At 59.8% G+C, this 14,078-nt stretch overlaps 1 protein-coding gene across 10 annotated transcripts in view; it reads right to left on the bottom strand.

Moving 5' to 3' along the window:
• The window catches only part of MYT1L (myelin transcription factor 1 like), a 406,818-nt gene that overhangs the window by 13,195 nt on the left and 379,545 nt on the right, over positions 1–14,078 (bottom strand). For all 10 annotated transcript variants that reach the window (XM_036873928.1, XM_036873935.1, XM_036873927.1 and 7 more), the window contains one exon: positions 1,610–1,701. In XM_036873928.1, coding sequence (XP_036729823.1) covers positions 1,610–1,701 — 92 coding nt within the window. The remainder of the gene's footprint in view (positions 1–1,609; positions 1,702–14,078) is intronic.

The following is a 14,078-nucleotide window of genomic DNA, read 5'->3' as shown; positions in this document are numbered from 1 at the left end:
GACCCTGGCGTCTCGGGATGGGCTCCTCACGCTGGCGGGTGCGTCTGAGAACTTCCGTCTAACTGGTGCCCGCCCCCCCAGCTCCTGAGCTGCCTTGAGCAGAGGTGGGGCTCTCGGGATTTGAACCTCCAGGTGGAAGCGTCGTGGCCCTGACTGTCTTCCTGGTAAACGATGGGGGGCAAGGTGAGGCACGTTTCCTGCTGAACCCCTCGTGCTGTCCTCAGGACCGAGAATGAGTGTCCGGTGAGCCATGGAGGCCTCAGGGCAGCGGCCGGGCCCCAGGCGTCGCCAGGCTAGGAGCGCATCAGGGCTGGGTCCTCGTCTGCGTGGATCCTGGGTGCGGGGCAGCCCGGGAAGCGGAGGAGGCGGGGTCGACTCCATCCGCCACCCAGTCCTGGGGCCCGAGCTACCTGCGGTGGGTCCAGGCCTCCAGCCCGGGGGTGACCCGTGTTTCTCGGCACTTGGTTCCTTTGGGGAGCGCGGAGTTCGAGAGGCGCCTTGCCTGGCTTCAGCGCTTTCACCGTAGGCCCCGCTCTGCCCGAGCCCCGTCCCTCACAATGTCCCTCGAGGGGCTGGGAGGGGAGGCTCTCACAGGCCACTCTGCTGAGTGACTACAATTGCACTCGTCTCCATAAGCGTGAGTTCTGTCCTCCTGAGTCACTGCAAACACTGCACTAGGGACCGTTGGACCCCAGCTCCCAGGGACACACGCGGTCATGCCCCCACGAGCCTCTGGTGGCAATACGGGCATCAGCGCATCAGCGTGTGTGTTTCTGTGAAAGACACGTCCTCATTTAACGTGTGTACTGATTCATTAACACCGGAGTCTCGGCCAGCAGCCTGTCTGCCGCGGGTTTCCTCCCTAAGGCGTGTCACGGCCCCCTTACACCCAGAACACCAGACGGCACCTCTGCCCTGCTCTGGGGGCCTTTTCAACAGTGGCGCCTCCAACGGGAAAACACAAAAAATCGACAAACATAGCGCCCCACAGACCGTGAAGAGGACCCTCACTTACGGCTGAGCCACGAGGAGAAGGCAGAGAGGATGGGGCTCGCGGGAAAGAGGCCGGAGAGTCAGGCTCTCCTCCCCTCCCCGTGGCCCTGAAAGCACTGCAAGCGCTGGTCTGGGGTCACGAACCGACTGTAGCGAGCAGGGAGCTCGCGGACACGGACCCGGGGCCCCAAGGTCGGGCTGGGATGGGCTCCGAGGCCCGCGCCCCCTGCGTGCGCTCCGCCCGCATCTTTGCGCACCTCCTGCGGCAGGCCAGGGAGCGTCTGGAAGGAGGGCCGCACAGACAGATGGACGCAGCTCACGCCCCAGAGTGAGGGTGAGGGAGACAGCCGTGGGCTGCCTGTGGCCCGAGGGCCCCTGACCCAGCGCCCGGCGCGGAGGGCCGTGGGGAGGCCGCCTCCCCCGTGTGGACCGGCTTTGCCCGGGCGGGAGTGACCGCTGCCCCCTGCCGAAGGGACGAGGCTGGGCCTGGGCTCCGCCGGGGCCGCGAGGACGGCAGGGCTGTGGCCGTGGCCCCGACGCAGTGGCGGTGGGTGGGGGGCGCGCGGTGGGGCGGTGGGTGGGGGGCGCGCGGTGGGCGCACGGCGCACGCGGTTACCGTTGCTGGCCCGCTGCCGGATGGTCAGCATCTGCTCTCCCGACAGCTTCGCCTTCTTCATGGCCGACGTGGCCCGCGGGCATCCCGACAAGCTGGGGACGAGACGGGAGGTGGAGTTAGTCGCAGGTTCGGGGGGCCCCCGGGCCTGCAGGGAAAACTGCCGCGGGCTGCAGGTCCCCACGTCACCCGACTGGGCTGGTTGCCGGCAAAGGGCCGCCTGCAGATGGGGAACCAGAGCGGAAGGTGGGCAGGGCCGGCCGTGCCCACAGGCAGGTGTCTTTGGACGGCGGACGTCAGGGTGGGCACGCAGCGCAGGGCCGCAGTGTGTCCTGGGGCGAGGTCTGACCGCTGGGGCGAGGGCGGGAGGGAGATGAGCCCTCTGAGGGCCCCTGGGACTTTGAGGGAGCAACTCTCTCGCTTTAAAAACTTCCTTAGTGGGACTTCCCTGGCGGTCCAGTGGATAGGGCTCCTCGCTTCCATGGCAGGGGGCTCGGGTGCGATCCCTGGTCGGGGAACTAACATCCCACATGCCGTGCTGCGCGGCCAAAAGTAAATAAAAGTACAAAAAACTTCCTTATTGTGGAAAGTCTCAAACTTACAGAAGGGTTGGATTCAAAACTTAACGTCAAACGTGCAAAAGCAGAAGGGGCAGAGCGATGAGCTCTCACCCAGCCTCGCATCCTGACTCACCAGGGCCCCCCCCGTAGTCATCAGGGAGAAACCCCCAGACACAGCCTCAGCGTCAGTGTGCCACCTGAGCGTCTGAAACGGTGCCAACACCCTCAGCTGTCGGGGTCCACACGCCCCCATCCGCCTCCTAACCTCGTGAACGGTCGTCCGCCCGGTCCGCGTGTGCTCTGCGTCCTGAGCTGGGACCTGGTCTGAGCAGCGTCTCTGCAGGACGCCTCCCTCCCTCTGTCTTGCTTTCTGGGTCCATGTTGAGGACAGCGACCTGAGCACCTTCCACAGGGGCCAAACCTGGGCCTCCGCACCCCTCGCCCCGCACCTGGCTACGACCTCAAGGGGCCACACAGGAGGGCCCCGCTGCACCCTTGTCAGGGTCCCTCTGGCGCTTCACACGCAGGTGAAATGTAAACCAGTGTATATGTACAGCATTTTACATATATTCATACCACGTGTATCATTTTGTATTTCGCCTGCATTTTCAGGGCTAGATGGACCCTGTCCTTAGAGAGTGACACTTACGCGGCCACTAAGCAACATCCATGGGACATCTGCGTTTATACAGGGAGGCCTTCTGAACGTCTCTTCAGATACATTTTCTAATACTTTTTCTGATGGGGATTTTAGCAGGTGTTTTGGGGGAGGACACCTTCGTACAACAAATGTTTTCACGAGGAAGATCTGAGGTGCTGGTTCGAGGAGACGTTTGCGTCTGGCAACTGTGCAGGACTCTCCCCGAGAGGCCGAGTGACCGCCGTGCCCGCTACTCTTCCCAGAGCCTCACCGGGCCCTGCTCTCGCTCACGGAGCTTCTAGATTTACAGGGGAAGGACGGGGCCGTGGGACGTCACCCCAGAGGGTGACACAGCATGCTGTTAGCGCGCGCTGGGGCCATCACCCCCGAGGCCTTATGCTCAGAGGCCAGCACGTCGCCAGGTGTGCCCAGGGGCTCCGGGACGCTTGTGGATTGGAAGCTGTGCACAGCACGTGACTGCCCGCCCCGATTCTCCTGCATGAACAGAAGTGGGAGAGGGAGCTACAGGACAGAGTGAGGGCGGAAAGTAACGAGAAGGAAGCCCGGTCACACAGAAGCCAGCGGAGGGAGGGACTCGGGTGTCTCCACGCATCCATCACCAGGCTGGCGGGGCCCAAACCCGGATGCGCAGCAGCAGGATGGCCTGGAAACAGTTTACAACACAGACTCCTGGACCCACGTTGAGGGTCAGAACCAGATTTCAGTCTCCAGTTGCTTCTCCTAGCTTCCAGTTAACTGAACTGCCAGCCAAGAATGACAAATAACGGTGTCCTTCAGCCAGAGCTGGGAACTAAATTAGGAGACACAGACAGGCCCACAGAAGGATGTGTTCTGTGCAAACACGCCTGCACCGTGTTCCTCCCATTCCGATCCAGTGACTGCATCCCAGCCTGGGTCAAATTTGGAAGCGTCCGGAGCAGGCCGGGCGCCGGTGCCGGGTGGCGGGTGCCCGGCGAGGGCGCAGTGCCATCTAGTGGCGGCCCGAGCCAACCGCACCGGGTGCCCCGGGTCTGCGCTGGTCCAGGATCTCAGGGCAAAGTCCGCTGCCCGAGTCCTGCCAGGGAGCGACCCCGGGGGGATCTCGGTGTGGTGAGAGGAGAGTCCTGAAGTGGAGACCCAGTGGCCCTTATGGAGACGCTTCTAATTAAAACCAGGCTCCAGGCAGCAAAGAGTTAACCCGTGTCTGCACCAGCACCCACCTCTGGGGCCCCAGACGTCTGGCCCAGGCTCCACCAGGAATTCCTGGGAGGCTCCAGGCAGACACTGCCCAGGGCTTCAGAAAGGGACAGAGGAGACGGAGGTCCAGCGTTTTATGAAGACATCCCCCCGAGTGGCACTTCCTTCAGGAGAACATCACCCCTGAAAATAGCTCAATAAGTAAAAATTTCTGGGAGGGGGGTGGTTAGAAAGACTCGGGGCCGTGCAGTTGTCCACTGGGAGGAAAGTAAGAAATTCGAGAGCGCGTGGGGTGTCTTGCTTTGTTGTTTGTTCACGGCCCAGAGTGGCTGGGAATCGAGAATAAAGGACCCTGATATGAAAGGCCCCTGTGACTCAGTCTCTCTCTCAAGACGTGCGGGTGGGCTGTTATGTACCTTGTTCTTTTCACTGTTTACGATTTCACCATTGATGTTAAAATCCTCTAGTAAGGACGTGGTACCTCCCTGTACAGCATAGATTCCTATGCTAATGCCACCCTCTGTATCGTAACACTGTGGACGTGTCACCAGCTGATTCCTGGTGACGGGCACTGCACTACTGTTACCATCTGCGTCGTAACACTGGGGACTCTCGCGGGCGGGCACTGCAGGCAGACGCTGAGTGAGGGAACCGGCGTTAACACCAAGGGCACACGTCACACTCACCAGAGCAGCCAATTTTGAATTTGCTTCCTGAGACCACGGGGGATGTGTTGGGGGCACAGGGTGTCCTCTGACCCCCATGGAATTTCTGCCCCCAGATTATTTGTCTGAACTGCTCCCATCTCAGTGCGAAGGGGTGTCCTTGTGGTTCCTTCTCAGCCCAAGATGTGGATTTGGAGTTTATCCCCCTCACAACGTTCTGAGTTTCTCCAAAAACATAGTTGGTGTCGAAAGCATGCCCTGAGCCGTGGAGGGAGGGAAGCGTTGGGGCAGGAGCCTCTGTGCCCACCTGGGCCTTGGGACAAACAGGGGTCTCCCAGTCGCAGGTGTTAATTTGCAGGGGCTGTGGGTCAGACAGGAGAGTAGCAGGCTTTGCAATTGCTTTGTTTCTCCTGCTTGATTCCCCTCCATCCATGCATTTTGATGGCATTATGGAGGAATGAGGCTTTTGCAAGCGTCTGGGTCCCAGCTGGTGGGTATCACAGGGTCGCTGGGGTCTCTCCCCGCCGCGGATGGGGGACTGAGTGACTCACGCGCTCCTGCTAGGGTTGCTCATACACTTCTGACCCCCCTTCTTGCCTGGAATTGCTGCTGAGCCCCAGGGCGCTCAGTACCGCTGCTGGGCAGGTGAAAGCAGGTATGGAGTCAGACAACCTACAGGGATGGCCCTTCGGAGGGTCTTTCCTCAGGTGTTCTTTTCCTGACAGTGTTGTGACCGACACTGCTGAATCGAGGGGGCTCCAAAGTTCATCTCTTGGGCGAGTGTCCCTCTGGTGTGGCTGAGAATGACGTTTGTTTATGACAGAGAGGCTGGTACTTCCGGCGGGGGGGCCTGGGTGCTGGGGAGGGGTGGTCCTGCAGTCCCAGGAAGCCCCCAGGCTTCTCCGGTGGCCGTTCCTCTGGGGGCAGCTTGGCCGATGGGGCACCTACCCTTCACTGCACTGGTTACTCGCGAGGTCTTTCTCGAAACTCAGAAACCCAAGATCTTCTCAAAACTCAAAACTCTCAAGCTCCCAAAAACTCAAGACTTTTGGTCCTGGAGGTTTTTCTGGTTTCCTTCTTTGATCATTTTCTTTCTTCCATTTTCTCTCTTCTCTCTACTTTTTCAGAAACTCCTAGTTGTTGGTTATTAAATCACATGAATTGTTTCTCTATTTTTAAAATATTATCTTCTTTTCTCACCTCTTTATAATTTAAGGGAGAGTTCCTCAGCTTTGTATTCTAACTTTCTATGTGGATTTTTACGTCTTACTTACCTTTTTTTTTTTTAAAGAGATCTTTCTTGTTCTCTGAATGATTTTTGAATTATGAATGTAATAACTTATAATATTCTTTCTATCCTCCTTTTCTGTCTGATGACAAATCACAGTTTTTTTTTAAAAGTCTTCTCTTTCCAGAAATGTCTGTTTTCTCTGAGCTTTTTTTCCTTTTCTGTCTTCTTCTAAGCGTGTTTATTTTGCTTTCTGTCCTGTTACCTGGCTCATCCCTTAAATAGCTGGAAATCCTAGGCTGTTCATTCCCATTCTCCAGACATCACACCTTTCTCTGGGACCTGCTGGTTTCGGGGGTAGAGCACCCCCTGTCTGGATGGGCTGGAGTGGCCACAGCGGCTCTGAGACAAGCTGGGGGCCGGCGGGGCCTCCACGTTTCACTTAATGCTCCTGAGTCCAGCACAAGGGCCACCCCTGTGTCCAGCTGTTCCTGGGGTCCCAGGCCAGAGCTTCCCACTGCACTGGGGTGACGGAGGCATGGGCTGGACATCTAGGGGTCAGGCTGCTTCTTATGGAGACTTTGGACTAGTCCTCTGTTTTCAAGCCTTCTCCGAACCCCCCGCAGAGGGCCCACTGGTCTGTCGGTTCCGTGGGATCTGCAGACCCCCGAGCTCCCCCTTCACCCATGTCCCCCGCCACCCCTTCCTCTCCCGGAGATGCAGGTCTGAGCCATTTGTCCGTCAGCTTTGCAGCTCCCAGGACTTGGTGGAATTCACTTCTCTTTTCAAAATTTTTTACCGTTTAAAAAGCTTTGTGGGTTTATAAACTGAGAGTAGGTCACTTCCGTAGAGTTTTGAGATTGAGCGGAGATGAGTGTGTTCTCGGCCTGAGGCGTCTGACCAGGACTTTCCGTAGAGCTGCCCGCTGAGGTCTGGGGTCCACAGGCACTTTGCTGTAATGTGCGTGCTCTTTCTGCCCCTTTCCTGGGGGCCAGTGTGGCGGCCTCTCCCTCCTGGAGTGACGGTGGCCCTGGTGGCCACATCCTAGGCACACCTGGTCCAGGGGATGGAAGCTTAAGTGTTGCCATGACACCCAGGGGAGCATACTCAAAGACAGACCATCCAGGGACAGAAACAGCCTAGAGACGAAGCTCCTGGGTGGGTGGGGGTCAGAGGGCAGAGCCACGGGGGATGGAGCCGGGAGCCGGGTCAGCCCTGCTGGCCTGGGCCTGGTGACGTGGGACCACACCTAGTGTCCCCACCGCCCTGAGCCCCACTCGTTCTCCTGCCGCATCCTAGCAGACGGCGGGGAACCTGCTTCTCTCTGTGTTTCTCCTTTTGCTTGTCTCTAGGAAGCCCGGGGCTCACATTCCTGTAAATCATTGCTGGGGGCTGATCGTGTCCCCAAAGGAATGCTGACACCTTAACATCCAGAACCTGTGACAGGACCTTATGGGAAATGGGGCCTTTGCAGATGCCGCTGAGTCAAGATGAAGTCGTGCTGGGGTGGAGGGCCTCGTCCCGTGACTGGGTCCTTACGAGAGAGACACAGAGGAAAGCCGGTGACGACGGGGCAGAGACTGGGGTGACATCCAGGACTGCTGTCCCCTCACGCCCTGCCCATGTCGTGACCTCTGTCTTCCGACGCCAAGAGGATAAATTCTGTTGTTTGAAGCCACCAGTTTGTGGTGAGTGTCAGGCAGCCTAGGAAACTGATCCCATCATACTTGTTAATTAACTTTGGACTCCTAATCCAGATGTTTTCCCATTTCCTATGACATTTCTATCAGTTTTTGGATATGTGAACATAACTGTTCTGTAAATATGAGTTTTTGCCATGAGCTCAGGCGGCATTGATGCGTCGGGGGTTGACAGATGATAACAGAGGAGACACCCCCGGCACTAAGAGCTCAGGGTAAAGGCACCGCAGGAGAGGGGGACGCGGGGCCCGGCCCCCTGGCCAGTGGTGACAAGTGTGGCCAGGCGTGTCCTCACCCAGCTGGACCCCTGGCTGCGCAGTGGGACTGTTCAGGGCGCGTTCCGGGAGGGGGGACCCGGCGTGAGGACGGCAGAGGGGGACCCCAAGGGACACGGGGCCACGGAGCTTTGGGAGGGGACCGGGCGCAGTGTGTCGGGGCCTGCAGGGCGTCCAGGGTGGGAGCCCCCAGCCCGCGTGGGTCACATTTCAGCTTGTATTAACTGAAATCAAACAACGTTAAGTGTCATGGGGACTGGACGTCAGCCGTGGGCCCGGCAGCCTCGCACATCTGGTGATGACAGAGCAGCCAGGGGGACACGGCGGCCGGTCGCGCATTCTGTGCCGGGGGCGGCATCGGCCTTCAGAGGGGCTGGCGGGAGAGCCCCGGCGTGTGTCATCGGCTCTTCGGAGGAAGCGAGCCTTCTCTGGGGGCTCGGGCAGGTTTTTGGAGACAGAGTCTTCTTGCAAAGGGAATTCGAGGAGGAGAGGGCGACCGTGGGCAGACATGTTAAACTCTCCTCACGTCCAAGACTCTGTAGCACGCGCAGCAAGGACTGGAGCGGCCCCGCTGACTCTCTCAGGGATCTGAGGTCACGGGGGCATTTTCTCCCCATTTCTCTAGAGTCACGGAGGCTCACGACCTGCCGGTGACACCACCCGCGGGGCCAGTGCACAGGGCTCTGGCCTCTTGTGCTATTTGGTTCCCAGGACGTTTCTTCCAACTCCACGCTGCTCAGGGGGATGAACAGAGGACAAAACGTGTCAGGTGCACGCAGGCCTGGACAGAGCGCCTGGGGGGCCGGGCAGCTCGCGGGGAGCACGCTGCCTTTAGAGGGATGGAGACATGAGGGGCTCGGGGCCAGCGCCGCCTCCCAGCAAACCTCGGCAGGAGCACACCAGCGAAGACAGTCTTAGTGTGAGCGTTTCTCAAACCGTCATGAGGACCAGAGCACGGGGGTCACCAGATGCGTCCAGGGGAACGAGGCCAGGAAGGAGGCGGGGAGGCCCGGGGTGGGGGTGTCTGTCCCAGCTGCCGGGTCCTCCTGCTCTCAGGACATGGAGGGGACGCTCCCTCTGTAGGCTGTGGGCCTGGTGACCCCTCACCCCAGCCTCATCTTTGTGCCCTCACGTCCCTGTGGCCCTAGTGTCTGGACCTCAGGGGTGCGGGGAGGCCTGGCCATGTCGCGGCGCCCCCGAACGCTGCCCTGCTGACCGGGTGGGGCTGCACGGCACGCACCGGCTGGGGTCGGTGCGGGGAGCCGTGGGTGGGAACCAGTGTTCCTTAGCTGATGCGTTTTTCCGTTCTTCCTCTTTCTTTCACCACCGGCTTTGCTAGAAGGAGAAGCATGTGCTGCCTTAGAGCTGAAAGCAGAGAAAGGGCTTGTGAGTTTCAAAGTCTCAGTGTTTTGGATCCCAGAGTCAGAAAGAAGTCAGCGCACAGGCTGTGTTTCTGGAAGAATTCATCCTGGTGAGATAAAGATTCCTAGAGAAGGAGAAGCGAAGAGAGCTGAGGTGCTGGAGGTCCGGAGAGGAGACCCACGCCCGGCAAGAGACGGGGCCGCAGCAGAGACCTGGCTGCCGGGGACAGGCTCCCCGCCCCCTCCCCCGAGAGCAGCCTGGCCGGGGGAAGTCCCCAGAGGCCCCACCGCCTCTGCCCTTCAGAGGCCTGGGGAGGCGGATGCTGGGGGGAAGCTGGCTGGAGAGGCCTGGCGGGCCAGGAATACCAAGAGCCAGCCACGTGGGCTGACGGCCAGACGAGATGACCTGGGAGGCCCCAGGCTGCCCGCTGGCCGGGAGGGACACCCTTGGTGGGTGCAGGGGTCACAGGTGCTGGAGGCCCCAGGCTAGGCTCTCGTCCCACAGTGAGGACAGGAGGGAGAAAGTCACAGAAAGTGGGGGGACGTGTGGACTTTGGATTTGTTACAGCACAATCACATTCTAGAAACTGCTGAGTTCCTGAAAACCTACTTCAGGTTCGCTTAAGAATTGAGGGCGATGTTGTCCTGATCGGAAATGATCGGAAGAGTCAAAAGTCCCACGTGTGTGTGTGTGTGTGTGTGTGTGTGTGTGTGTGTAACTGAGATTGAATCACATTCTGGACCTGAAAGCTTTGAAGACTTCAGTTTCTCCATCTGTTTGTTGGAGAGAAAAATGACCTTGTGTGTTCATATTGTTAATTTTTTGTTTGTACATTGCTTTTCCCTATAAAATTGTGACAGGCCAAGCTTCTTGGGGCAGGACTGTATTAAGAGATTTATTTCTCCACAGACCCCTGCACTGTGGCCAAAGCAGCAAGCTTGTGGGAGGCCGAGTTCTAAACCAGCCCTTGGGTCCCTGCGAGGTGCCCAGGCCAGGTTAACCCCATCCTGGAGAGAGAGGTGCTGGCGACGGGGTGGCCCCTCCCGTGACCAGGTGATGGGGTGGAGGCCCCCCCCCGTGACCCGGTGATGATGCATAAACAGCCCTGGACGGCTGGCGGGGCCTGTCCCCCTGCCGTATTGAGGGCCGCGTGGCCAGCACCCGAGGGAGTCTCCAGCACCGAGAGCCACCCCGGCCGAGAGCCAGCAGGAAGATGGGGCTTCAGTCCTGGCGCCTCGAGGAGCTGAATTCTGCCGAGGCCCGGATGTGCTCTGGGGTGGGCCCTGGGCTGTGGGCTGGGTGGGAACGCACCTGCAGACACTTTGGTTCCAGCTGGTGAGGCCCGAGCTGGGGCCCGCGGAGGCCAGGCTGAACTCCAACCTGCAGAATCCGACAGCAGCGGGGTGTGGCTTTGAGCCCCTGCGTTTGCGGTTCTCTAGAGAACTGGTGAGAAAATGTCCAGAAACCTGCGGGGGAAGCAGCCTGGGCGCGTGCGCCCCTGCGAGCCCAGCTCCAGGTGAGGTGGACGCTTAGGCGTGCCCATCCAGTCTTTGCCGGATGCGCCCCAGGCCCGGGATAGACAGGCGATGGGCGTGGGCGCGCTTCGGGAGGCGGAGTCTGAGAACACCGAACGAGGTGGTGCTTCCCGAGCAAGGCCTGCCCCAGGGCCGCCTGCGGGCTCAGGCCCAGGATGCTGGCAGCTGTGACCCCGGCTCCCAACGTTCATGGGCCCTTTGGGATTCACGGTTTGGAACAGATGTTGGATCTGAGCTTTCCCCTCCTTAGTGCTTTTCGTCAGATATTGGAATGCAGAGATTAAACAGTCGGGCCGCCTGAGGTGCTTTCGGGGACAGAGGTCGGCGCAGGGTGGTGCCCAGGGGACGCGCCGAGCTGCCTGATGTGGGGCCTTTCCCAGGGGGGCACCTGGACCAGGGATCCGGCGGGAAGCTGGGCTTTTAAGGGCAGTGGATTCAAATTCCCCGAAGGCTTTCCCATGCAGCTGTGGGACCAGTACGGCCAGTGGTCCAAGGAGCAGCTCCAAGGAAGCGGGTGAAGCAGGGGCAGTGAGGCACGTGGCCGTGATGACTGGTGCTTCTTGGTGCTGGCGGCTCATCATCGTGGCGTCTCCTCTGGGGGCACCAGCTCTGTCAGGGCAGGAGGCCCGCAGCCCCGGGAGCCTCCCCACGGAAAGGACTAGTCCCGCCGCGGGGCCTCGCTGCACCCCTCCGCTTGGGGGTCCCAGCCCCGCGCAGAGCAGAGCCAGGCGCCCCTGCGGGGGGCGGGTGTTGCCGCGTGCCCGGTCTCTTCCCGCATCCGAACCAAAGCAGAGAACAGGGCTGCTCGGCGTCCCTCTGTCCTCCTGATGGGCAGCCTGGTCGGACGACTCAGGGTTACGGAGTGAAATGGGGGCCCAGCTGGCTGAGTCCCGCAAACACACCAGATCAGCACGAGGTCTGCTCTGCATGAAAATGTTCTCCACCCCGGACAGCATCTACTCCTCTGGAGGGGCCACCTCGACCCTCCACCCTCCTCACCTCCTGCAGCTCACAGAGAAATCCAAAATGCAGACGTTTCCTCTCGTCGTAGAGCGAAGTACGATGTTTCCAGTATGCTTTTGTCAAACAGAAGACCACCCGCGGGTCCGGGGGGCCCTGGCCATGCCTCCTGTTGCTCCCCACCCTCCGGCCAGGAGGCTGGGGTTCAGAGAGGGCGGGAAGGGGTGCATGACAGCCCCGGGGGCTGGACGAGAGCCCAGGAGGCAGCAGGGGCAGGGCTGGTCTGCAGCCGGATCACAGCTCCTGGGCTGCGACGCTGTGGAATCTGGATTTACCATCAGCGGGTCTTGAGTAAGGAACGCTGGGGCTGCTTCAGTGTCCTCCGTCCCCACGTGTGGCTTGGGCGAGCATGGCCCTGGCCTCAGCCTGAGAGGGAACGGAAGGCCCACCTCCGTGCTCCGGGGCAGACATGGACCCGTCCTCAGAGGCCAAGGGCAGCGGGCATTCCTCCGGCCCATGAGACCTGGTTTCTTCAGTACCTGCCCTGCGGCAGCCCTGTGTTTGGTCTTGCAGATGCACAGACAGACAGACTGGGATACAGATGGTCCACGGATGAAGCCCCCAGACAGTCCTTGGTTGAATCCAGCTTCCTCCTTACTGGCAGTAGTGTTCTCATCTCTAAAATGGGAACTATGCAGACCTCAGGGAGCTGTGGTTGCCTGTTTACGTAGGTTTTGGTAAAAGCTATGGCTTTGCTTTCATGGCACATGGCATCTCAGGGTACCACCCATGTCTTTCTGGGAGGCCCCTCCTTACTGAGGCCTTAAAGGTCTGGGGAACCGGGCAGCCGGCCAGGCCCTGGGCCTCCGGGGGAAGAGGCGTACGGAAACCCTGCCAAGCCCGTGTTTGTGCCCAAGCCATGCTCCTGCCCAGGATTTCGGTTCTTACACCTCCAGGGAACAATGTTTCATCTACACAATAAAATAAATGAAAACTTGTTCAACAGTTGAAAACTGCAGGCTGACGTGCGACAGGACATGATTCAGCCTTAAAAAGGCAGGCGATTCTGACACAGGCTACGATGTGGAGGGACCCCAGGACGCTATGCAGTGCGAGATAAGCGATCACGGGTCAGACACCATGTGATTCCACTTAGGTGAGGACCAGAGGGTCAGATCCGCTGGAGAGTAGGTGCCAGGGGCCGGGGCGGGGGCTGGGAGTGCGTGTCTAGTGGGGACAGGGTTTCCCTGGGAAGGTGAAGGGCTCCAGAGGTGACAGTAGCAGTGGCTGCACAACAGTGAGACTGTACTTACTGCCCCTGAACTGGACACTTAAAAATGGGTAAAGCGGTAAATTTTATGTTTCGTGCTTTTTACCACAATTTAAAAAATGCAGGTCAGCTCTCTCAGGGTCCTGCTCATCTCTCTAACCACTCCACCCCACGCCCGCGCCCCGCCAGACAGATTCACACCCGGAGGGAGGGCGCCCGCCCGTCACCCGACACCCCTGGGTTCCCAGCCCTTTCCACGCAGCATCTACATAACCTTCCTCATCAGAGGTGACAGGTAGCAGGTCAGACTGTTCTGATAAGCTTCACAGTGAAATAAAGTATCAAAGTCTCTGCGCGGCTCTGCCCACCACAAGCAGGGCCCCCACGGAGCTGCTTCTGAGATGCTCTGAGGGTCCACCCTCCAGCTCCATCTCACGGTGGAGCCGCGGTGCCCTGGACCAGAGCCCCGGCTCCCGGCGCAGGCTGGGCGGACCAGGCTGGTTGGTTGTTCCCTGGACTCGGGGAGCTCCTCCTGGGACCCTCCCTGGGGCTCTGGGTGAGCTGTCTGCAGACCCCAGGGCACGTCACGGGGAATTCTAAGTGAGAGAGATTCTGCCCAAGTCACAGGAGTCACTGGCTGTGCCTGTCTTCACTAGACCCGTCCAGAGGTTCCCTCCAGCTGGTCAAGGCAAAGGCACCTTTGAATCAACACCTCCCTCCTGGCCAGAGGCCCTGGGGAGATGTGTCCCCTGGGGGAAAAGAAACAGGGAAGGCCAGGAACCAGGAGAGCCTGGGCGTCTTTACGAGATCACCTCCGTCCTGGCACCTGGGTGTGAATCTGGAGGGTGAGCAGGTGTGTGGGGTGAGCCCAGCAGCACGGGGGGAGGGGTGAGCCCCGGGGGTCCTGCCTGGTGGTAGCGACTCTCGACTGAGTCCGGAGCGCTCGAGCCGTCCCCCCTGCGAGCCCTGAGGACGCGCTGAGTAACCAGCTGGCGAAGGCGAGCAGGAGCTGCTGGGGGGCACTGAACGAAGGGTTATTCCTCCGACTCTGAGGCAGCAGTCCAGCCACAGGCTTGGAAA

Source organism: Balaenoptera musculus, chromosome 13 (assembly GCF_009873245.2).
Source record: "Balaenoptera musculus isolate JJ_BM4_2016_0621 chromosome 13, mBalMus1.pri.v3, whole genome shotgun sequence".
Classification (NCBI taxonomy): Eukaryota; Metazoa; Chordata; class Mammalia; order Artiodactyla; family Balaenopteridae; genus Balaenoptera; species Balaenoptera musculus.
Note: the sequence above shows the minus strand (reverse complement) of the source record. Positions and strands in the feature narration are given on the sequence as shown.